This window comes from Muntiacus reevesi, chromosome 15, assembly GCF_963930625.1.
Source record: "Muntiacus reevesi chromosome 15, mMunRee1.1, whole genome shotgun sequence".
NCBI classification, from domain to species: Eukaryota; Metazoa; Chordata; class Mammalia; order Artiodactyla; family Cervidae; genus Muntiacus; species Muntiacus reevesi.
In genome coordinates, this window is record NC_089263.1 from 18079261 (window position 1) to 18104720 (window position 25460).

The 25460-nt window shown below is 44.1% G+C and overlaps 1 protein-coding gene across 8 annotated transcripts in view; it reads right to left on the reverse strand.

The window, feature by feature from the left end:
• The window catches only part of DET1 (DET1 partner of COP1 E3 ubiquitin ligase), a 30235-nt gene extending 5430 nt beyond the window's left edge, over positions 1-24805 (reverse strand). Inside the window, exons 1-7 of one of the 8 annotated variants that reach the window (XM_065906657.1) lie at positions 24639-24805; positions 23550-23649; positions 19032-19148; positions 17840-18932; positions 13311-13498; positions 5482-5673; positions 1208-1875 (exon numbers count right to left, since the gene is read on the reverse strand). In XM_065906657.1, coding sequence (XP_065762729.1) covers positions 1686-1875; positions 5482-5673; positions 13311-13498; positions 17840-18932; positions 19032-19111 — 1743 coding nt within the window. In that variant the 5' untranslated portion in view covers positions 19112-19148; positions 23550-23649; positions 24639-24805 and the 3' untranslated portion in view covers positions 1208-1685. Of the gene's footprint in view, positions 1-1207; positions 1876-5481; positions 5674-13310; positions 13499-17839; positions 18933-19031; positions 19149-23549; positions 23679-24638 lie in introns of those variants that run through there. The other 7 variants (XM_065906656.1, XM_065906664.1, XM_065906663.1 and 4 more) reach the window with 7 other exon arrangements.
• Between the last annotated feature and the right edge of the window lie 655 nt (positions 24806-25460).

Sequence of the window (25460 nt, forward strand, 5' to 3'; positions counted from 1 at the left end):
CTGAAATGCCTGTTAGATCTGCACATGAAGAGGCCACATAAGCCAAGAGATATATGCATTTTGCACTCAAGGAAGGAGTCAGGGCTAGAGTTACAGTCTCGAGAATCATCAGCTTATCCCTAGAATTTAAAACCATAAAGTGGATGAAATCAACTAAAGAATATATAGAGAAAAAGAGGTGAGGACCCAAGTCTTCTTGTCCTGGCCCACATGACACACTCCCACTTACCCAGTTCTAGCGTCCCTTCCCCAGTACAGTTGTCCTTCTCTGCTTCTCCTCCAATCTCCTCTACTGGTCCCAAATACACACCTCAGGGGCTTTTTAGCCTTTTGCCTATTCCTCTCCTCATCCTCAACATCTCGGCACAGCATCTACCTGACACATAGTAGGTGCTCAAATCCTATGATCTTGATCGCTTAATGAGAATGAATTTAGCTATTCAAGACTGAAGATGATGAAATTAGTGGAACTGGTTTTGGTGGAGCATTTCATATCATATTTCTTATGCTCCCAAGGGAAGCTCGTCCCTAGGCGGGAGAGGGATGGAGGATCCAGCTGTCTGCATCCACGGCTCCTCTCCCTGCCTTCTCTGAAACCCAACACTCCAGAGCGAGCTTCAAAGTCAGAGGCTGCACAACAAACTCACTTCACAAATGGTGGACACATTTATGAGGATGAAACACACACGTCCTGACAAGCCTTGGGGGGCAGACCAGCTGAGAGTGTGACAGAGGGGTGCTGCCTGGCGCCTGCCAGGTGTTTAGAGGAGCGTGGTGATGGCTCAGCCATCCAGGAACAGCCCGGCTGATCTCCTGAGGGACGCCTGGGGCCGGTCAGCTCCCACCCCCCCAAATGACAGTACGTGCTGCACAGAGCTTGTCTCTGCTGTGGTTGAAGAGGACGGCCTGCTCTCCACCTGCACAACGCAGATGGCACAGATGGGAGCATGCTTCCACACGGGGACGGGCAATTAGGTTCCATTCCTCCAGCTGCAACAATTACCGGGCGAACACCCTGGGGAAGGACATAAGCCTGGAAGAGAGCCGGCTTCCACGCTGGCCCACCCCTAAACTTAGTCCTACCAGCAGGGGCTGCTGGGTCCGCGGCCTCCAGTTCCTTTCACAGGCCTTGCTGGAACCCATGTATTTGAAAATCATTTGGTGAGATTGGAACAGAAGGCAGTCCTCAAACGGGATATATTTAAGTAAGAAAATACCAAGGCTTTATTTATTTATTTTTCCTTATAAAGACAGCCCTGCTGTTGGCTAATTGAAAGGATATACAGAGTTCTCATGAGTAAACAAGAGTTTCCTGCTGCAGGCTGTATACTGTAATGCCAAAGAAGTGACATGAAGGGGGCAGAGGTGTAATGCTCTCATCTTCATAGCAAAAAAGTGCAAAATGAGACAAAAAATTAAATGGACTTAATTAATGCTGGGCATTCCCACAGGGAAAAGGCAAGAGGACTTTTAAGTCGATCGATCAGTAGTTGTGTTGGGTACAGGGCTGAGCCACCCTCAAGCCTCTTTCCTCCTGTCTCCAGCTCTCCACATCGGAGGTACACAGCCTGGGACCCCAAGGCTGGGCATCAGGAGCTTCTGCTTCACGGTCCTCTGAGACGTGGCGGGGCGGAGGGGTGAGGGGCCAGAGGCTGGGACCCAGAGGAGCCAGCTCCGTGACGCACCTACGTGCAGCAGTGCCTCATGTGGAAGTTGACAACATACTCGGCATTAGTCCTCTGCACAGAGATGGCAAAAGGCTCAAAAGGGTGGAAGGTGAAGGCAACAAGGCGTCGCACCGTGTGGTTGATGGGGCGGCCCAGTAAGCCCGCCTGAATCTCAAACTTCAGCAGACCAGAGTCCCGGGCGTAGAACCTAAACAGAACAAGGAGAGGAGGAGAGCATGGGACAGACATTCACCACCACCTTGAAACCTGAATAGCAAGGGACTCATGAATTAACCTCACTGATGAAATCTCCTCTAACGTCAGCCCCCAGTCAAAATCGGCTATGTCTGATCAGTTCATTTTATGAACAGGGAGATTATGAACTTCACTATGCCGGCCTGAATCACTGGGTCATTTGTCTTTCCCAAGATGACCCTTAGTTATGGCCTTGATTACAGCCTCCCCTTTTCCAGCAGCTATCTGCCCGGCTACCTACCTGCCTAGGCCAGGGCTGGAAATGATAATGCAAGCCAAGGAGGCATGCTTAAATGTTCAGGCAGCCACGTCAAACAAGGTAAGAAGGAAAACGTGACATTAATTTTAATAATGTTTTAGTTAACCTAACATCAGCATCTAAAATATTATCATTTCAACCAATGATATAAAAGATGCTAAAGAGAGATTTCATTTTTTTTTGTACTAAGTCTTTGAAGTCTGATGTGTATTTGACACATGAGCACATCTCACATTAGTGCTCACCAGCCACAGGAGGGTGGTGGTTACTAGAGGACAGTGCAGATCTAGGCCCATATCTTGAGTTTTTCTTTCCTCTTTTTAAAATTTATTTTATTTACTTGTTTTTGGCTGTGCTGGGTCTTTGTTGCCGTGCAAAGGCTCTCTCTAGTTGTGGTGAGCAGGGGCTACTCTCTGGTTGCAGTGTGAGGGATTCTCACTGCAGTGGCTTCTCCTGTTGAGGAGCCTGGGCTCTAGGGCTTGGGCTTCGGTAGCTGCGGCGAGTGGGCTCAGGAATTGCACTGCAGTCTTAACCACTGGACCACCAGGGAAGTCCTGAGTGTTTCACTGTTAAGAAGAAATCCTTTTGGAAGGCTCTTCTTTTGCACACGCGAAAACAAAATACTAACTAGTTTCTACTTTTTCATCTAATACAATAAGAACAAAGATGCTTTCATCCATCCCAGTACTTAAATGCCTTTTGCCATATGCAAAGCAAGTGCCCTGTGAACTTGGGAACCAGAGATGATTGGCAGGGTTGGGGCTGAATTGGAGGAAGCTCTAGAAAACAAAGAGTTCTGAAATAAAGAGTTCTACAATGCATGTCCCTCTTGGAAAGCAAATATGTAGGAGATACAAAGATATCCGTATCCTTGACTCAATAATCCAAGAGCTTATACTCAGAATTTATTTTAAGTGAAGTAAATAGTGATGTGAATAAAGATGACTACTATAGCATTTGGGCTTCTCCAGTAGCTCAGCAGTAAAGAATCTGCCTACCAATGCAGAAGACATAAGAGATGTGGTTGGGTCCCTGGGTTGGGAAGACCCTCTGGAGAAGGGCATGGCAACCCACTCCAGTATTCTTACCTGGAGAATCCCACGGACAGAGGAGCCTGGTGGGCTACAGTCCACACAGTTGCAAAGAGCTGGACATGACTGAAGCAACTTAGCACACACATAGCATGAGGTCTAATGTAAATATGTAGGTAGAGAATAAATGCTCAGTAATAGGGGAACAGCTAAATAAATTATGCTACATCTATTTTATGGAATAATACACCGTCATCAGGACTGTAACTTAAGGACTATATAACAATATGGAAAAATGTTTATTAAATAAAAGCAGGCTACAAGGTACCATGCCAACTACAACTACGACTGCATAAATGTAAAAACACACACTGGCAAAGACTAGAATGGAATAAATTTAATACAATAAAGGTGTTAGAGTAATGGCATTACCTCTTCAAATGACTTTAATATCTTTTCATTTCTCATTTTAAATTAAAAAATAAGAATTACAAGAAGTTCAGGGTCAGTGGCATTTCCAGATATGTTCCTTAGGTTAATCTTTTCAAATCAGAAAGGCAGGGCAGTCAAAAGGGAGAGAAATGTTATCTCGGGCTATGACAATGTCAAATGAGTCCAATTATCTGCTTTTATGTGTGAAAACCTTCCCCTCACCCACACAGTCCCCAGCACACAAAGGGCTTATAATGTAAAGCTAGTTGTTGGAGCTCCTAAATCTAACTGCCAGTTTACAGGAAATAGGGGGCAATAAGAACTGCCAGGGATGCAATGAGCAAAAATCTAGAATGTGGGGAATACTACCAGACGAACAACCTGGTTTCTTCAACAACTTCACTACAAAGAAAGTAACAGGGAAGCAGAACCCATAAAATAAAAAAGACTTAAGAGGACAGCAACCAAAAAAAACGTATGGACCTTCTTTAAGTCCTGACTGGAACAAACTGTAAAAAGAATATATACAAGACAATAGGAAAATGTGAAAACTCACTTGATATTGGTGATCTTAATACAGGTTTAATTTTCGTAAGATGGAATATGGTATTGAGGTTATATTTTTTTAAGTCCTTATCTTTTAGAAGTTCATACTGAAATATTTACGAGTGAAATGCTGTTAACACCTGGGCTGTGAGAATCCAGAGTGGCAGGTGGGAGGGGAGCAGTGGTGGGAGAAAGAGATGAAACAACACTGACCATGAGTGATGGCTGCTGAGGTGGGGTGATGCATACAGAGAGGTTCATCACAGTCTTCCACTTTCATATGTTTAAAATTTTCCGTAATAGAAGAATTAACTGGTTTTCGGAACTTGATTACAATTTCCCAAAGGAAATATTACAAACAGTAATTCATCGCACAGAATGTGTTACACAAGACTATTGAATACACAGTGAAGCTGGGTTATGAAATACTACCTACCACTGTTTTCTACGTGAAGAAGACCTTCCAGAGCCCAGCGCACACCTCCCTTGAAATAAGCCCACAGTGGAAGTGGTGCCAGCTCCTCTCTCTAGCACCTGTCAGAGCACACAGCAGGACCCGAGCTCCTGGCACGGAGGGACGGGGGCGGTCTGTGAGTTGGACGCCCGTGACGAAGGAACTGCAAGCTTCTTAGAGTAACATGGCCACCTGCCTTCCAAAATTCTTCCAACTGAGGAAGCATGAGTTTCTCCAAAACCTGCTTGTTCCCCAAACTGTCTCTCTTTCCCATCAGGGAACAGGAGGGGATAAAATAACTTGAGCTGGGTAAAATGTAAGTCTCAATTCTTTTTAAGTTTCTTGTGAAATGGTATTAGGTCATTAAATTGAAAAGTATGATTTCCTTCCCTGGCTACCTTGAAAAGAGAACAATACTTAACTGAATTGGATGTTTTGAGGAGAGGCAAAAAGCAGAACTAATTCATTTTTGAGACTAACGCCTAAATGGTCAAAGTGAAAGTGAAAGTCACTCAGTGTCCGACTCTTTGTGACCCCACAGACTATACAGTCCATGGGATTCTCCAGGCCAGAATACTGGAGTGGGTAGCCTTTCCCTTCTCCAGGGGACCTTCCCAACCCAGGGATTGAACCCAGGTCTCCCGCATTGCAGGCAGATTCTTTACCAGCTGAGCCACAAAGTAAGCCAAAGCACCCACATTATGGAAACACCCTTCCCTGTGACTTGAACCCGTGAGTACAAGTGGACAGAGTCATAGTGAAGTGATGCGCAAGAGAAGGGAAAGCAGACACCCCCACCCCCAGGCAGCGTGCAGCTGAAGCAGTGATGGTGTGTACCTGATAGGGTGGTCCCCGCAAGTCTTGGGCCGCTCCATGACTGACACCCACTTGTCGTCGTAGCTAAAGAGAGACAGGTCAAGGTAAGGGCTGCCGCTGTAGGACTGGGCGCTGATGGGGAGCTGGCCCAGCAGCCGGCGAACGGCCTCCGTGTGTCCTCCGTACTTGGCGTTGACGATAGTGTCTTTAAACCTGAAATAAAGCACCAGGGAGGAAGGCTGTGTTAGAGGCGCACAGGTTGCCTTGGTTTTAAATCGACAGACATGTCTAAAAACAACACATCCTGAAAACAGAATCTAGATACTGAACTCTCACACCTCCCAAGTCTACACACCTACAAACTGAAGAAGTGAAAGTCGCTCAGTCTTGTCCGACACTTTGTGACCGCATGGCCTGTAGCCCACCAGGCTCCTCTGTCCATAGGATTTCCCAGGCAAGAATACTGGAGTGGGTTGCCATTTCCTCCTCCAGGGGATCTTCCCAACCCAGGAATCAAACTCAGGTCTTCGGCATTGCAGGCAGATTCTTTACCATCTAAGCCACCAGGTAAGCCCCTCTATATACCTACAAATACTCTCAAAAAAGCAGAAAACAGAATGAAAAATTGGAAACACAAAGTTACTTAAGAAAAGTTAGCAAAGACCCTACAAAAGTTAAAAATGAGGATAACTAACCTCTGGCAGCTATTTCTGTTGATGCTTACATATTTCTCCCAAATTAGAGCCTTCGACTGCATTAACAAGGAGATGCAAAGAATCCTGGACAGAAGTAGTGTCTGACTCCTTGGGAGTCAGAAGTCTGACTTCTTGGGATCAGTTATAAGCCAACTTGCATCAAATCTTTTGAAAAATTACTGATCTTTGTTTAAATAAAGTTGGGGAGGGACTTCCCCAGCAGTGCGGGGGTTAAGACTCTGGGCTTCCACTGGCAGGTGCACGGGTTCAATCCCTGGCTGGGGAACCAAGATCCATGTGCCATGCAGTGTGGCCAAAAAATAAAAATAAAGTTGGGAACTAGCTACCGATACTTCTGCAGAAACACCAGAATCAAGAAGTACATAATATAAACACAGAGTCATCTATCTCACTTATCTTTAATTATAGTAATAATAACAATGAAGCAGTTATTTCTCACAATTATACTGAATACTAAACTTAATACCCTTGACCCAGTATTTCAATTCTTCTGGAAATTTGCCCTAGGGAAGAAAAATCTCTGTGCACATTTAATATACCAGTGGTTATGACAATGAAAAAAAAATGTCAGGAATATTAAAAACCTAATGGAAAACTATTATTTTCAAAGATAACATGGTTAACAGAAGAAACGTTTATAATAATGGTAAGTAGAAGAAGTAAGAGCTCCCTGGTGGAACAGGGGTTAGGATTCCAGACTTTCACTGCCTGTGGCCCAGGTTCAATCCCTGTTTGAGGAACTGAGATCTTGCGAGTCACACAGCATGGCCAAAAAAGAAAAAAAAAACCAGTAAGCTATGTTCCGTATATGCAGTATGACTGAAAACATACACAAAAATTAACGTCTTTTAAAAAAAAACAGTGGTGGAAATACATCAAAATGCTCATAGCTGTTTTTATCAGTTTTATTTTTTAAAATCTCTACACTGAAGTATATCACAAAGTTTAATAATCAAGGGGAAAATAAATAATTTTTTAATCCAGGGGAAATGCGATATAACATCTCATCCTTGAAACTAACGGTATAAAAAACGCAAATGGTCCTAATTTTGATGAGACTAGAGAGATTGATGAGATGGGTTTTGATTTTTGTTTTCACTGTCAACCTGCAGGGCTAGATGGACATTAACACTTCTCAGTTCCCCTAGAAGGAAGCCGAGCGTCAACACTGCTTTTCCATTACTTCTCTTAACAGTAATTTTTCACAGCCTCGGTGTAAATCATAAAATTAAACCCTGGGCCACACAAAACTTATTTCTTTCCTTTTCATTTGAGCTGGTATCAAAGATCCTGGGCTCTTTGGTTTTCACCCCTTCGTCACCCAAGATCTAGTTCTCCACCCTGCCTGGCTCACTGGCTTCAAAAGGGGACTTCAAATGACGGGGCTGGCCCGTGGCTGTGATGACCACAATTCAAAGCCCCCATGACCATCCACAGGCTGCAGCAGTCCCCACTGCCCACAGCGCCCACCACCTCTACTCTGAGGAGCCCCAACAACTAAAAGAAGAAGCTGCACCCCTCGGATGTCTTCACCTGATTAACTCCTGGCGCACTGTCACTCTGCCCAACCACCCTTCTCTCAATTCACGATTTCTCAATTCTCAGAGGTGATCCTCCCTACACCATGGCTTCCTAGTTCCTGGACCTCCTTTCTGCCTCAGCAACGCATCCCCACATCATACCCTCAGTCTCACTATTACCAATGACTGCACCTCCATAATCTCAGGGAGCAGCACGTAGACTCCAGTTATCTTCTCTCCTAATTTTCCAGATAACTCACCCTGCTCATCCCAGCTTCAACATCCTTCAACTGAAATGGGACTGAAAAGCCATTGATTCTACCAACTTCTCGCCATCCTATGCCTTCATCACGACCTCTTTTCCTTCCTGAGCCAGCTTAAATTTCACAATCATTAAAATCACAGATTTCACACCCATGAACGCATGGATATAAATGTTGCCGTAAAGCTGCAAGGCACTCATGCTGCATTCCCAGTCCGGCAAGCCACCCTCTCCCTTAGATGGCTACTTCATCCTCCCCACCCTCCATGTTCACCCTCCTGGATGGCACTGCCTCCTTTGTAACTGACAGAAGCCATGGAAAAAAACTTTTTAAAGCTCCCATCAGGAAACAGAATGTAGTGCTCTTATTACTGGATCACTGCGATAGTCTACTAACTTCCAGCCTATCCCCCAATCTATTCTTAACAGCAGCCAGAGTAACCCTGTTAAAACATAAGTGAGAGGGGCTGCCCTGCTGGTCCAGACTCCAAGTTCTCACTGCAGGGGGCACAGGTTCAGTCCCTGGTTAGGGAACTAAGATCCCACATGCCACAGGGTGCGGCCAAAAAAAATGCCCGTGAGACCACGTCACTCCTCTGCTCAGATACTTCAGACACTACACAATCTCAGCTACAGTTAAAGCCAAAGCCTCAGAATGGCCATACGTGTCTGGTCCTGTCTCTCACCACACATCTCTACCTACTCTGCCTCCTGCTTCCTCCAGCCCAGCCACCCTGAGTTCCCAGGTGTTCCTCAAATGTCTGAGGCCCACCCCTGGACCTTTACACTTACTATTCCCTTTGCTTGCTCTGTTTTTCCCCTGATGGCCACATGGCTTGCTCCCTAACCTCCTTCAAATGCTTTACTCAAATATCGTCTTCTCAGTGAGGCCTATGCTGAGACAGAATGGGAGAGAGAACGGGCAATCTCATCTTAATACATTCTAACCCAACAGATATTCTAGTAATTGTAACCTTTCCTTGGGTACATCCGTGATGGACACCTTCCCCTTCCTGTTTCCACCTGGTCCAACCCGTGGCCTGTCATCCTGGAACCTCCCTGTAACATCATCCTTGGAATCCTCTGTGCTTCTCTCCACTGTTTGACTCTGCTTCCTCTATCATTCTTTTGTGGTTTACTGGGGGATAATATCTTTCAGAGACTTCCTTAGAAAAAGAACATGGTAGGTAGTTTTTTGAGAACTTACGTGTCTGAAAATGTCTTTGTTAAACCCTATTATTTCGATGTAGAATTCTAGTTTTAAAATCTTTTTTTGTTGTTGTTTTTTGCAGAATTCTGAAGGCATGATTGTAATCGCTTCAAGTTTTCAGTATTATTATTACATTGATACCATTAATGGCTTAATTTTTTATATGTGAAATGTATGTGTTCTGAAAGTTTTTACAATTTTCTCTTTATCTCCAATGTTCTAAAATTTCATGATGATATGTCTCAGTCTGGTCTTTTCTTTATTGACTGTACTGGGTACTTGATGGAGTTGTGATGTGATGATAGGTTTAATAATAATTTCCCTGAAGTGAAAAAAGCCATGGTTTGCAGTGCTTGCCAATTTCTGTGGTGGAAATTCTTCTGCTGTGGTCAATTTCAAGGCATCAGAGTGGCATCACGGAATGCAGAGCGGTCACGAGATGAGCAGTAGCACATCGCTATATGGTATTTTCACAGAACAGATGAAATAGATACAAATAACTTCAAGAGTACAATAATAAAATAACTGTGAACTAATAATTAGGAAATAATTAATTTTTAACAATGGCTATGTTTAACAACTTGTGTTCAGAAGTTCCTGAAAGTTTAACGGTTTGCTCTCACAAGCCAGAATGAGCCAGCTCCAGCACACCATGGGATGGTGCTTGCCAATCTGGAAGAGTGTGTGTGTGTGTGTGTGTGTGTGTGTGTGTGTGTGTGTGATGGTGCTTGCCAATCTGGAAGAGAGAGTGTGTGTGTGTGTGATGGTGCTTGCCAATCTGGAAGAGAGTGTGTGTATGTGTGTGTGTGTGTGTGATGGTGCTTGCCAATCTGGAAGAGAGAGAGAGAGAGAGAGAGAGAGAGAGAGAGAGAGAGAGAGAGAGAGAGAGAGAGAGAGTGTGTGTGTGTGTGTGTGTGTGTGTGTGTGTGTGTGTGTGTGTGTGTGATGGTGCTTGCCAATCTGGAAGAGAGAGAGAGAGAGAGAGAGAGAGAGAGAGAGAGAGTGTGTGTGTGTGTGTGTGTGTGTGTGTGTGTGTGTGTGTGTGTGTGTGTGTGTGTGTGTGTGTGTGATGGTGCTTGCCAATCTGGAAGAGTGTGTGTGTGTGTGTGCGTGTGTATTCCTCTTTTTCCTTTGCCCATGTCATGTGGTTTGTAGGATCTCAGTTCTCCAACCAAGGACTGAAGCTGGGCCACTAGGTCACCAGGCAACTCCCATGAAAATGTGGATCTTTCAATATTAGGAAATGGTTAACATCATTTCCTCCTTTTCATTTTTTCTCTTGCTCCTTCTGGAAGTAGCCACATATTGGATTTCCTGAGGAAATGCTCTAAATTTTTTAAAAAATCATTTCTCTCCCATTTTCTTACTATTACCTTTTTTCCCCTACTTTCTTGGAGAGTTTCTAAACTATATCTAACAGAGTTTAGATTTCTGAACTATCTCACTTAGCATCACTATTCTAGTTCCTGTTTTTATAGTTTAAATTATTTCAGTTAATACCATGTTCATTTTTTATACTATTTTGGTCTCTATCTTTCAAGATAAAGGCTTTCTTTAAGTGACTCATGATCTCTGATGTCCATTTTTTCTTAACCATTTATTCTAACCTATAATAGTAACAATAATAATCCATTTCACTCATTTTTACCAGAAGTTCTTTGAGGACTGTAAAATTGACCTGTTAGAACCATGTGTTCACAAGAAACAAAAATAATTTTGATTTATATGTACATTATATTTTCAATGCAGCAAAGTATGATGATTGATAAAATGTTATTAGGACACAATTTTGTGGGGAGGATGGATAAATGTGAAAATAAGAAGAAATATAAAAGTTCAAACAGTACAGGAAAAACTTACCGTGTACTTTTTATGTCAAATATGAATACGAAATTACTATGGTATTAGAGTCCCTTGGCTATATTTAAAAGTCTTAATACCTTAAACTTATACAATGTTATATGCCAATTATATCTTGTAAAACTTTTATTTTTAAATGTCAATGTTTAATATGCTGAAAACTGCATCGTCTGCCACTATTTAAATTTAACAGTAAGAAATTTAAAGAGCAACTTAAACATTAATGTGTGAGATCTCCAGTTTTCAAAACCATTTGCTGGTAAGAAGCAAAATTTTCAAGATCATGAAGCTAGAATGTTTATTTTCTCTGCGGCTTCCTACAATTTCACTTAATTATGGGTACACTGTGAAATAAATTTTCAGAAAACATAGCCTCCTCTAATTCCTGATGATGTTATTAATTCAACAAATGCCTAACGAGCTCCTCCCACACGGAAGACACTGGCTGAGGTGCTGTAGATATGGCGGTGTACATGTAACAGATGAAAACCCCTGCCCTCATGGAGCTTGGACCTTCTGGTGATCTCTTTGATATTTTAACTGTACCCAGCTTTTGTTACTAGTTGACAATAATCTACTTAATTTTAAGGTTAATTTTAAAAGACAAAAATTCATTTCAAAATGAAAAAAGCAAAACCTGATCCATATTTTGCTTCCAAAGATCCTTCTATACTGAAGACAGACACCAGTCAGGCTGAAAATGTGTGTGAACCAGAAAAAATAAAAGGGCATGTTTAGTTGTCTGAAAATCAATATCCATTTATTTTTAATCACGTACTCTCCTTCTATAGGAATACGATGCCAGTGAATTAGATATCTGCTTTGCCCATTTCCCCCTGCAGCAGTAATACTTATTCTGATTCATCCACTCACTCTGATCTGATCTGTACTGGAACCTAAAGCAGCTATTTTCTATAACTGGCTGAGGTATGTGGAACGTGATGAAACACTGACTGACTTAAGTAGGGTTGCAGGCAGGCCCTTGGTCCAAAATAACTAGTCATTTCACAATAATATACTCAGTAATAATGAAAAGCTCTAGTTCTTAGCAGGTGGGTATCAACTGAGGGTGACTTAGGTGTTCTGAGAAGGTCCTCCAAGGGTCTCCTCTTCAGGCTGGTCAGTTTCCCTAGGGAATTAACTCGAATCTCCTGCCTGAAGAGTATATGCCTGGATGCCGTATCTGATAAGAGGAATAGCACTCTACCCCATCAGTATATCAACTTTCACTTAATTCTTGGTTTAAGCATGATGTGTCTCATTTCTGTTCTCAGCCATGTTTCACAAACTTGAAACCAGAGCCTGCATGGTTCGATTTCTCCAGAGAATAAACCTCTAGCCTTTTGCTGAGTTGGGAAACAGACAGTCATTTGGCAGTTGGAGGCTTAGGGAAAGGAACTAGAGTATCTGACTGTTCTCTTTAAGAATGTCATCTAGGGGACTCCTGGCAGTCCAGTGGTTAAAACTCTATACTTCCACCGCAGGGGACACAGGTTTGATCCCTGGTCAGGGAACTAAGATGCCACAAACTTCAAAGCACAGCAAATAAAAAAGAATGTCATCCAATCCTTCAGAGGTATATAGGGCCTCCAGTTTCTTGACTTTTTCCAGAGTTCTCTGGTACAAGACAACTTACTTCTTGATGGGTAAGCTCTGTAGTCTTTTTTGTTCTCTGAGGTATGTAAAGTTAGTTATCATTCAACCACTGGCTCTTCAGCTTCTAAAACTCTGTTGACATCTCCCCATTCTCTTTGCTCTTATAGGTTTATCTCTCTTCATCCTTTACTGTCACTTTAAGTAGGGGTTTGGGATACAGCAGAGATAAATGCATGTGTTCAATGCACATGTTTAACCAAAAGTTATAAAATTGTTTCTTTATTCATTCAAAGTTGGTGATGGATAGGGCCACTGCAGTCCATGGGGTTGCAAAGAGTCAGACATAACTGAGCAACTGAACTGCACTGATTCATTCAAGAAATACTTTAAGGGCTTGACAGTGCACCACTGCAGATACAGCAATAAACTAAACAAACACACAGTCTCTATCTCTCTGCAAGTAATAGACAGTCTAGGAGGAATCACGGACAACACACAAGTCATCCCTCGGGTGTTAAGAAAGGGACATTTAGGATGACACAGGAGGTTACAACAGGCAGACCGACCCAAGGCCAGGTGAGCATAAAGAACACGGGAAGGTTTCCCAAAGTAAACGACTACTGGCTCCACATAGACACATTTTCTACAGAAAAATTAAGCTTGTTAAGTCTAGTGGAGCAGCTTACCGGCGCTGGATCTGCCGTGCAAAATTGTTACTGGAAGCTGAGCAGGGAAACTGGACTTCACTATGCAAGGTAGCGTTCCGGAAGAGATCACAGAAGTTCTCGAAGAGCTCCAAAAGCTCATCTGATGTGTTCTCAAACACAGCGATCACCTCTGTTGTCACCATGTTGTACACCACAAAGAAAGACGCCTGCGGAAGGAGAGAGAGACCCAAGGGACAGTTGAGTATAAGACCTCACCTAGCATATTCATGATTTGGCTGAAAACTCAAGCTCCCCAAGTAAAACAAGCCAACACCTTCACTCCAGCACTACAGCAGCAACGTGATGCCAAGAGGCTCTGGAAGAGGAGGAAGCCTCAGTGGGCTTGGGCCATCAAGGGCCTCAGAGCTGCCTGATTTCCCACTGTACCTGTGCTGCTGGAATTAGTCAGTTGCTCAGCATATATGTATAAAAGAGCTTTCAATCTTTCATTTCAAACTGTGTGCAGATTTAATATGTTTCCTTCCATATGCTTATTCCCTACTTACGCCCCAACCCACTCTGAGATTAAAAACACTTTTCTAAAATGCCAGATTTAATTTTCCTTCCTGCTGAGAAAGTGATTTGCAGTCAGGAGCTGCCTGTTGGCAAATTATTTTCTCTTGTATGTGTATAGCAGAAAGTTCAATTTGGGGGCATTTCCTTTTCTCTCTTAATATTTCCAACATGCAGAGAGACATCTTAAGCACACCATGTCCACCTAGGCAAGCTGTAACCAAGCGGGGAAGTGCTGCTGAACAAATGAAAATCAGAGAAGTGTTTTCCATTTCTTTCTTCATAAATGTTCTTTTAGCCAAGAGCATTTGTAACATATGTTGGACATTTGCAGCAATTCAGGTCCAGGGGGAAACATGAACAGCATTCAAATGCTACAGAGGCAGAGTCACTGCTTTCTCTGAACGGGTCCCTAGGTGCCTGGTCACCTCTGAACCTCCAGTGCTCTGTTCAGCTTAACAAGGAAGTGCCAGGTACTCCGAGTTTTTGACACAGTGAATGTGGCAGTGTGGGTCTTCCACCAGGACTCTAGAAGTTTCCAGAACACTAGGATTAGTATTCAGCCTCCTAGGATTAAACCTGAATCTTCATTACCAATTTTTGGAGACATCTGGCCCACCTGTTTTACCAATAATTAGTCCTTCCCAGAGCTTATATTACATGACTTTTGCGGTCACCTGGAAATTAAATTTGGCTGTAAATTAAATTTGGCTGTAAATTAAAGAGGCTGGAGGGTAATCTGAGAATAATACCCATAATATTAGCAAGGCTTTGTGTTGAGGTACACTTTTTACTCATTAACCTTATTGGAACCTATCAAATTAAACTGGGGAAGGAGGCTGGAGGACAACGAGGGGAGAGTTTGGGTTTAAAGTTACAAATTCTGTAAGCAAAGCACAGAGCCCGAGTAATGTTGCTGGCTATGACTTACTGTAGCTGCCGGACATAAGGAGGTCATGTTTTAGTGAAGGAGAAAAGGATAATCTCGAATGCGGCAGTCCCAGACAACATACTCCTTCCAAAATAAAAAGGTAATTATAGCTCAAACCTAAATACAAGATGGACTCATGCCCTTTCTATAAACCTGGATGACACTTTGATCACTTCAGGGCTTCACCAGGATCCATCGTGATTGTGTGAATATAGAATTAAACTAAGATTTACTAACATTCCCATCAGGGCAGACTGGGAAATACAGAACAGGAGGGTACAGATTCAAGGGCTCTACCAACACCCTCTCACGGCGCCTGAGATGAACTGGACACTCTCCCACAATGGCTCAATGGTGACTTCATCATTAATAGGGAAGAAAAAGAATTCAGAAAAAAAAAATCTCTAACTAAATTTATTACTCAGATCTCAGTGGGCTTCCCTTTTGGCACTGGAAAGAATCTGCTTTCCAATGCAGGATATGCAGATTGGATCACTGGGCCAGGAAGATCCCCTGGAGAAGGAAATAGCAACCCACTCCAGTATTCTTGCCTGGGAAATCCCATGGACAGAGGAGCCTGGCGGGCTACAGTCTATAGGGTTGCAAAGGGTGGGACAAGACTTGATAACTAAACAACCACCATTTTAGTCACCTCCCCTCCCTTTTGTTTTTTAGAATATACAAGGTATGATTCAGAAGAAAAATATTAGAAACTATTTTTCCACGCGTGGTTGCTAAGGTCTCAGGAGACTATTTCCTGTACCGTCTCTCTTAAAAGCAGAATCAGCTACAAGTCAATGAGAGAAACCGAACTCAGCTGACTGCAGTTTACTAGTTTGTTCTGTTTTACATTTCCAAACTTGGATATAAGGAGACAATGTGGAAACAGAAGAATGATCCGGGGGATAAGGTGTTGGTTCCAAACTGGGAAAGGAATATTCCAAGGCTGTATATTGTCACCTTGCCTATTTAACTTATATGCAGAATACATCATGTGAAATGCCGGATTGGATGAAGCACAAGCTATAATCAAGATTGCTGGGAGAAACATCAATAACCTCAGATATGCAGATGATACCACCCTTAAGGCAGAAAGCAAAGAGGAACTAAAGAGCTTCTTGATGAAAGTGGAAGAGGGGAGTGAAAAAGCCAACTTAAAACTCAACCTTCAGAAAACAAAGATCATGGCATCTAGTCCCATCACTTCATGGCAAACAGATGGGGAAACAATGGAAACAGTGACAGACTTTATTTTATCGGGCTCCAAAATCACTGCAGGTGGTGACTACAGTCATGAAATTAAAAGATGCTTGCTCCTTGGAAGAAAAGCTATGACAAACTTAGACAGCATATTAAAAAACAGAGACATGACTTCCCCGACAAAGGTTCGTCTAGTCAAGCCTATGGCTTTTCCAGTGGTCATGTGTGGTTGTGAGAGCTGGACCATAAAGAAAACTGATCACCCAAAAACCGATGCTTTTGAACTGTGGTGTTAAGCCGTGATCGTATAGTGGTTAGTACTCTGCGATGTGAACTATGGTGTTGGAGAAGACTTTGAGAGTCCCTTGGACTGCAAGGAGATCCAACCAGTCCATCCCAAAGGAGATCAGTCCTGGGTGTTCATTGATGCTGAAACTGAAACTCCAGTATGTTGCCCACCTGATGTGAAGAACTGACTCATTGGAAAAGATTGAAAGTAGGAAGAGAAAGTGGCGACAGAAGATGAGATGGTTGAATGGCATCACTGACTTGATGGACATGATTTTGAGCAAGCTCTGGAAGTTGGTGATGGACAGGTAAGCCTGGTGTGCCGCAGTCCATGGGATTGCAAAGAGTCAGACATGACTGAGTAACTGCACTGAACTATAAAGAAGTTAGATCTCTCACTTGGTCAACAGTAAAGTAGACAGCTCCTCAAAGGGAAATGTCCACATTGCCCTGAGGTTCAGCATGGTGTTTCAACCCAAACATCTTCTCGGTTTCTGTACTCTTAACACAACATCTTATTCCTATTTATGAAATGCATCTTCCCTATCAACATCTTTCACAGAAACTAAAAAACCCTCAGAACCTGCAGTCCTGGTAGATCAAAAACTTTGGCTTCCTTCCCATCTTATCACTGCTCCACAAACTATGTTCCAGCGTGTGGGCAAGGTCAGAGTAAAGTCATAGAGCTTAACTCTGTCAAATGCACTGTCCCATTAGTTACAATCTAAAGATACTGTGAGGGGAAAAAAAAAAGATATTGTGAGGAAGTATATTGATATCATTTAAATAAGAAAAAAGGCTAGACTTTTTAGAAGATTTTCTTTTTTTGTATGGTGGGCTCATTCTTATTGCCAGAACTAAAATAGACCAATAAGTACAATCTCACGCAAAATCAAGGCACTATCCATAGGGAGTCAAATCTTAACCTTAGAGCATCTGGGCTTCCATCTCCAGGGTACTGAAAATGCTCTGCAGAAGAATTAGGGTAGGGAACCTCCCCGGTGGTCCAGTGGTTAGGAATCTGCCTTCCATGCAAGGGATATAGATTTGATCCTTGGTAGGAAATGAAGATCCCACATGCCACGGGGCAAGCGAGATGCCCCTGCCTGCTGCAACAAAGACCCAGTGCAGCCCCCCAAAAAGTAAAATTAAAAAAAAATATATATATATATATATAAAAAGAAATAGGATAATATTCACAGGATTGACTATATATGTCAATGGCTTGAGATTTAGCTTCCATTTGTGATGGCCGGATGGCATCACCAACTCGAGGGACATGGGTTTGGGTAGACTCCGGGAGTTGGTGATGGACAGGGAGGCCTGGTGTGCTGCGGTTCATGGGATCGCAAAGAGTCGGACACGACTGAGCAACTGAACTGAACAGAACTGGACTGTCCAAATAAATACATGTGGCTAGAGAAAAATGGAGCTGTTTTAAGTTTGGCTGAGCCCTAGGGTAGCAAAATTCCAAGATCCACACAAAATGTGTTATTTCTGAGAGGCTGGCCACAGGCAAAGAGAGAAGCCTTCCCAAGGAGTCGGGAGGGGTGAAGGGCAGGACAGCAGCTCCTACCTGCGACGGATCTGTGACTCGCAGGGTCACCACGTCCTCACTGGTGTACTTGATAAACAGGTGGTTTTCATCCAGAAGCTGCATCTTCCACATGCGCAGCTGCCGCAGCTGGTCAAAATACTGAAAGAAGCGCCTTTTGGCCATGGCACTTCCGTCCTGCTCTGCCCGGCGCCACAGGTAAACTAGCAGCCGGTGTTTCAGGGAGTTAATGAAGGGGTCCCTGAAAGGGTTGGCCATGCCTGTCTGGCTGTCCCGCTGCACCTCGGGGAACACGGCCGACACGGTGAGCAGGTCGTCCTCGTAGCAGAAGCGGCCGATGGTCCTCACGTCGATGAAGGTGCCCTCGGGGGTCACCTGGAAGACGTGGATGGTCTGCTGCTGCACCGACAGGATGGCCAGGATGTTCTTGTACAGGTACAGCCCCTGGTTGTGCGACAGGACCACCTTGTCGCACTTGAAGGTGCGCGTGTCACACAGGCGGCCGGTGTGGAGGTCAACGATGTGGAGGGAGTAGTCCTCCAGCGGGGACCGGGGGTTGGGGGTCACGGACTCGCTGTTCCGATACACCTCGTAGAAGGGGGGGTGGGGCTCGTCCGGCAGGTAGGCCGCTGAGCCCACGATGACGCAGCGGCAGTCGTCCGTGAAGAGGCTGCACTCCCGGTTCAGGTGCTCGCCGTTGGCCGCCACGTTGGTGATGTGCAGCAAGACAAAGAAGCGCTCGAAGAGCCGGCCGCGGATGTTGACTGACCGCTGGTCGTTGCCGTTGGCCAGAATCTCCCCCTCGTAGCCCTGCAGGAGGTCCTCGGCGGCCTGGCAGCCCTGGTACTCGTAGATTTCCAGAGACGTCTGATCAGAAGAGAAAGCGATGAAGTAGCGTCCGTCGGGGGAGAACTTACGCAGGAAGCAAGGCGGCTTCTCCACGTTGACGACAGTGAAGTTGGGGAAGACGTTCTGGTGGAACACCCGGACTTGGTGCCAGTGGGTACCTGCCTTGCCCGAGCTGATCCGCCGGCGTTCCAGGCGGTGAATGACATTTTGGTTTTGGATTCTTCGAGGTTTGATGGTGGAAACATGATGATCCATTATCACATCTCTACATGGAAAAGTAAAAAACAGAAGTCAAGAAAACAAAAATTTACCAAAACATAAATACAGCTGACCTTTGCACAAGGCGGGGGTTAGGAGCACCAACGCTTTGCAGCTGAAAATTCGAGTATAACTTATAGTCGGCTCAGCATATGTGGTTCCTTCCTGTCCACAGTTCTTCCACATTCATGGATTCAACCGATGTGCAGTACTGCAGTATTTACTGTTGGAAAAAATGCACACGTACGGGGGAAGGAGACGGTGGGACGAATTGAGAAAATAGCACTGACAAACATAACGCTACCGTGTGTAAAACAGACAGCTAGTGGGAGGCTGCTGTCCCACACAGAGTTCCGCCTGGTGCTCTGTGATGATCTAGATGGGTGGGGTGGGAGTGGGGGTGGGAGAGAGGCTCAAGAGAAAGGGCATATATAAACAATTATGGCTGATTCACACTGTTGTATGGCAGAAACCAATACAACATTGTAAAACAATCATCCTCCACTAAAAATAAAATAAAAATTATGAATGGCTTAAAAAAAAAAATCCATGTGTAAGCAGACCTGCACAGTTAAAATCTGTGTTGTTCAAGGATCAACTGTGTATACACAAGTCAAATACATTTCCTCCATGTACCCTGGGCGGAGGAGCTCCCAAGATGACAGCGATTGGCATTTCTCCTTGCCAAGTTACAGTTAGTAAGTGGTCCAGATAGCTTTGAGTCTATCAAAACTCAATATTTGAGGGAAGGACCGAATTCTCTAGGAAGACCTTCGAAGCATGCTCAGCTGTTAGGAATATTCAAAAGAGCAAACCTTCAACTACATCAAATTTTCTCAGTGTAAACACCACATTCAGAGTGTAATTCATATTAAAAAACACAGAGCTGTTACTGAGCTGTTAAGATGTCCATACTACCCAAAGAATCTACAAACAATGCAATTCTTATCAAGATTCTAAAATCATTTCTGGCAAAAGTAGAAAAATTCATCCTAAAATGTACATACAACCTCAAGGGACCCTAAAACACAATTTTGTAAAAGAACAAACTTAGAAGACTCAGACTTACTGATTTCAAAAAAATGTGGTACTGACATAAGATAGAAAAATACACCAAATGAAGAGAATTAAGATCTGAGAAATAAACCCAAGTCTTCCCTAGTGGCTCAGACAGTAAAGGGTCTGCCTGCAGCGCAGGAGACCCAGGTTTGATACCTGGCTTGGGAAGATCCCTTGAAGAAGGGAATGGCAATCCACTCCAGTATTCTTGCCTGGAAAATCCCACGAACAGAGGAGCCTGGCTGGCCCCAAACCATGAGGTTGCAGAGTCAACATGACTGAGCAGCTAACACACACACACACATAAACCCAAGATTAGAAATTCAGAGAACACCAAACATGATAAACCCAAAGATTAATCCATGCCCAGACATATCATACTCAAACTGTGAAAAACTAAAGCACGAAGTAAAAATCTTGAAAGCAACCACATAAATGACACATTAACCACAAGGGAACAACAATTCATATACCTGTGGATGTCTCATGAGAAACTACGGAGGCCAGAAAGAAGCAAAGCAACATTTTTAAAGTGCTGAACCAACTATCTGTCTGATCATTCAAATCTCAGCTAAATAGCAACTCTTCAGTTTTTCCCTGGCTACCTTACCTAAAGTCACGCCTTTGTCCATCCACATCAATCTGCAGTTTACCTTATTTTATTTTCTTCAGCCCTTATCACTTTCTGAAACCATTTGTTTACTTTTTTAGTATCTGTCTCCCCACCCTGGACAGCAAGCAGGGGCCTTGTCTAATTCCTTGCTGAATCTCCAGCACCTAGGACAGCGCCTGAAGCACAGCAAGTGCTCATAAATAGAAATGAATGAATGGAACAACATTTGACAAAGGTCGTCCAGGATAAACAACACATTAGGTAAAATAAAGAAGGAACATTTCAGAAAGAAAGTAGCTTTAAAAATACACTTAAAAAGAATGTAGTGTGGTACACTTGGGAAACACAATTCCAAGTGATTAGAACACAGGAAACAGTGATACGAGAAACCTAAAAAAGCAGATTGGAGCCAGATGAGAAAATATTTTGTGAGTCATGTCATGCAGGTTATTACAGGTTTTAAGCAGAGGAGGGACTGAGTCAATCTGTACCTTAGCAATAAAAACATACAATGGGAATTTGTTTACATTCTGCCCCCTGAGCTTTGAAGTGCCTGGGGTAAGTATATACACTATCTGTGCTGTCCTTAGTCGCTCAGTCATAGCCGACCCTTTGCAACCCCATGGCCTGCAGCCTGCTAGGCTCTTCTGTCCGTGGGGATTCTCCAGGCAAGAATATTGGAGTGGGCTGCCATGCCCACATCCAGGGGATCTTCCCGACCCAGAGATTGAACCCATGTCTCCTGTATTGCCAGGCAGATTATTTACCACTGAGCCACCAGGGAAGCCCAAGAATACTGGACTGCATAGCCTATCCCTCCTCCAGGGGATCTTCCCAACCCAGGAATTGAACCAGGGTCTCCTGCACTGCAAGCAGATTCTTTACCAGCTGAGTTAGTCAAGTTAAAAATGTGCATACTTGTATGACTAAACAAATCAAGTTTCTCAAACTACTAGTCACAATTCATTGATGTAGCAAAAGACTGCAAACCACTGCTTTCAGGGCAAATCTAGCTTGCCTGTTTATTTTTATACATTTTTATCGAAGCACAGTCATACCCACTTATTCACAAGTCGCCTATGGCTGCTTTTGCCTTACAAAGGCGTAGTTGATTTGTTAAGACCAAAGACCACACAGCCCACAAGCTTAAAATCCTGACCTAGAGAAATGTCTGCATGTAAATAACAGGAGACATATATAAGGATGTCTGTAGCAGGACTGTTGGCAACAACAAAATCTTGACAATACTCCAAATGTCCATCAAAGTAGACTAGCTAAAAGAAAAAAAAAAACAACAGTAGACTAGCTAAATTCATCCAGGCACATTCATGCAGGGGAATCTTTTTGTTTTTATTTATTTTTGGCTGCACCATGAGACTTGTGGGATCTTAGTTTCCTGACCAGAGATTGAACACAGGCTCCAGCGGTGAAAGCACCAAGTTCTAACCACTGGACTGCCTGGCAATTCCCCCACACAAGCAATGAATTAATGCACTACAGTCATATATAACAACATAGATGAATCTCAGACACAGTGTTGAATGAAAAAAGCAAGTTACAGAATACATACAGTGTGATTTCCTTTATATAAGCTTCAAACAATTTCTAGTTTAAGAACACAAGCACATATGGCATATAATTAGAAACAGTAAAGGAATTACAAATGTAAGGTTCAAAAGTGGTTACCTTTGAGGAAGTTTAAGAAATGGGATGGGAGTTTGGGACACCCTGGCGGCACTCTGAAGTGTGTATTTTTTTTTTTTCTTGAATTAGCATTCATTGTACTGTTACTCTTTTAAAATTACATGTGTTTTTTAAAGTAATATTTGTGCTCACTCAGAATTTTTCTTAATTAGAAAACAATTGTTGTGAAGGGAAAACAGAGGTAGGACAATAACATGAAGCCTGAAGGATACAAAAATGCAGACCATGAGAGCCTGCAGAACTGCCAAGTTGGCTCTGACTTTCTCAGCAGACAAGGCACAGGAAAACACAGTTATAAACTCTACACTGCCAATAAGATAGAAACTTAATAGCTGCTTGGAAGAAGCACAGAAATTTCCAGCATTGAATTTTTAAAAAATCTCTCTCATGAGTTTTCTAAAAGGATTTTGGCATGATTCAGTAAGCAATATCCTCCACTTCTGAGCAAAAATAAACCATATTGAGCTTCACACAGCTACTCCCTTTCACAGTGACACCATTTACGTGCACATTTTGATATAGTCCAAAAAACATACTGGTAAGGTTTAAGCATTTTTAAATACCAAGTAATGCACAAAACTACCTCACTCACTCCCTGTCCAGGACATCTTTGCCACTTGAATCCTTCAAACCCAAGATGGGGGCTGGAATCAGACAGACCAACAGGGGATGAGAGCCAAGTACGGCCCACGAATGGAAGAAGGAATAGGCATTTGACACTGTCTAGCAGACTAACTGGCTTCCCTGGTTGCTCAAAGGTAAAGAATCCATCTGCAGTGCAGCAGACACAGGAGACCTGGGTTCAATCCCTGGGTCAGGAAGATCCCCTGGAGGAGGGCATGGCAACCCACTCCAGTATTCTTGCCTAGAGAATTCCAAACACAGAAGAGCCTGGTGGGCTACAGTCCATAGGGTTGCAGAGTTGGTGGATTTTTTACTGTCTGAACCACCAGGGAAGTTCCACGGGGGAAAGAAACAAAGTTTTTGGCCAACCCAGTATCTTCCCATTGCTCTTAACATAAAGGATCAAAATCCTTACATGCCTCCTCTTTGCCCATTTAATCATTTCTTTAACAGGTGGCCCACCTCCTGTCTCTGAACCTTGGCACATGCTCTTCATCTCAGTCTAAAAAAAGCTCTTCTCTTCAATTTGCCAAGTTAACTCCTATTTCAGACATCAGCCTAATCATCACTTCCTCAGGGAAGTCTTCCTTCACCTTCCTATCAGGTATACCAGTCATAGCTCACCTTCATTAACACTCACCACACTTGCAACTTCATCTCTGCATTTTACCTCTGTCTGTGGCACTAGATGGCTTCCCAGGTGGCTCAGTGGTAAGGAATCCAGCTGTGACGCAGGAAATGCTGATTCAATCCCTGGGTCAAGAAGATTCCCCCGGGGAAAGAAATGGCTACCCGCTCCAGTATTCTTGCCCGGGAAATCCCATGGACAGAGGAGCTGGGCGGGCTACAGTTCATAGGGTCATAACAGTCAGACACAACTAAGCAACTAAACAACAAATGGCACTGGCTCTAGATGGTGAACTCCTGACCAGTACACAAACATTATATCCTGTAAGCCCATCATGGATTTGACCCATTGTAAGCCTCGTTTTCTGAACCTTCTTTACCAACTCAAATATCCACAGGTTCTGTTCCCTCTACCTAGCAGGTTATTTCCTCTGGCCCTTGCCACATTTTTCAAGTTGCAGTTTGAGTGTCATCTCCTTCAGGAGGTCTTCTCTGACCACCCTTGCTGAAAGACACCTTTTTCTCTTTCCCATTACTTTTCCTGTTTGTGTCCTTACTAGTCATTGCCATAATGTGAATCCGTACTTTCCTTTGCACAGCTAAGCGTTTAATATTCGACTCCCCATAACCTCTCCAGAAAGGAAGTAACCATGCCTACTTTAGTCACCTTAGTTTTTTCAGAGTCTAACATTGGAGCTGGCCCATAACATGCACCTGTAGGTTATCAAATGAACGAAAGAAGAAAGCCTAGCTGAAGTGGCCACTAATTCATGGTGCGGTACTAAGCTGCGTACCCGGCTAGGTCAGTTTCTCTATGCCGGCAGGTGCACGTAACCCGCTATTCTTTCTGACGGCTTCCTAAACGGGAAGGGGACACCTAGGGGCGGGCACACATGCCCAAGGGGGCGCCCCCGGAAAGAAAAGCCCGGGGCGGGGCCTCAAAGGGAAGAGCATTCTAAGGGGGGCGGGGGCCGCAGGACCTAGGCTTCATGCGGGGAGGGGGCATCCCCATAGCGGTAAATCGAGGAGGCCTCGGGGAGAGTCTGATGGGCTGAGAGGCTGGAACAAGGAAGGAGAAGTCCTCACCTGTCCGGTCCGGGATCAAAGGGCAGGGGCAAGGGACACCCCGGCCTGCTGGGTGCGCGCCGTCCCCGGCCCCGCCCCCGCCATGCCTTGGGACCCGGCGCCTGCAGCCGCGGGCTCTCGCTTCCGCGACCTACCGGAAGTGCGGCGCAACGAGAAAGGAAGTGGGGAGAGCGCGGCACAGTCCAGCTGGCGCTAAGGGACGTTACAGCGCACCCTGGTGCCCGGAGGGGGGAGCTCGAAGCCAATACAGTTCCAGTGGTTGCGAAGGAAAAATGGAACCAGGCACCCTAAACATTGAAGGACCGATGCTGCAGCTGAAGCTCCAATACTTTGGACACCTGATGCGGACAGCCGACTCATTGAAAAGGCCCTGATGCTGGGAAAGATTGAGGGCAGGAGGAGAAAGGGGAGACGGAGGATGAGATGGTTGATTCAATGGACATGAACTTGGGCAAACTCTGGGAGATGGTAAGGGACTGGGGGCCTGGCATGTTGCAGTCCATGGGGTCGTGAAGAGTCCGACGCGACTGGGCGACTGAACAACAACCACCCTAAACTGGGCAACTGAGTGACTCCCATGGGAACGTCTCTGCACCCTCTGGGCACATTTGCAAAAATATGAATTAAAAATTAATTGTCACCTCGATTATATGCTCCATTTCATCAGCTGAGAAACTATCGGTTTTCTGTTGTTTCCTCCTCAATAGTGAGTGCTTTAAAGACTGGTGCTGTACTGATCTGTATGCCTAAGATATTTACTAGCACACAGCAGATGTATGGTAAAAATATCTTGCGCTAAATTAATCCTGTAACCTTCACTTG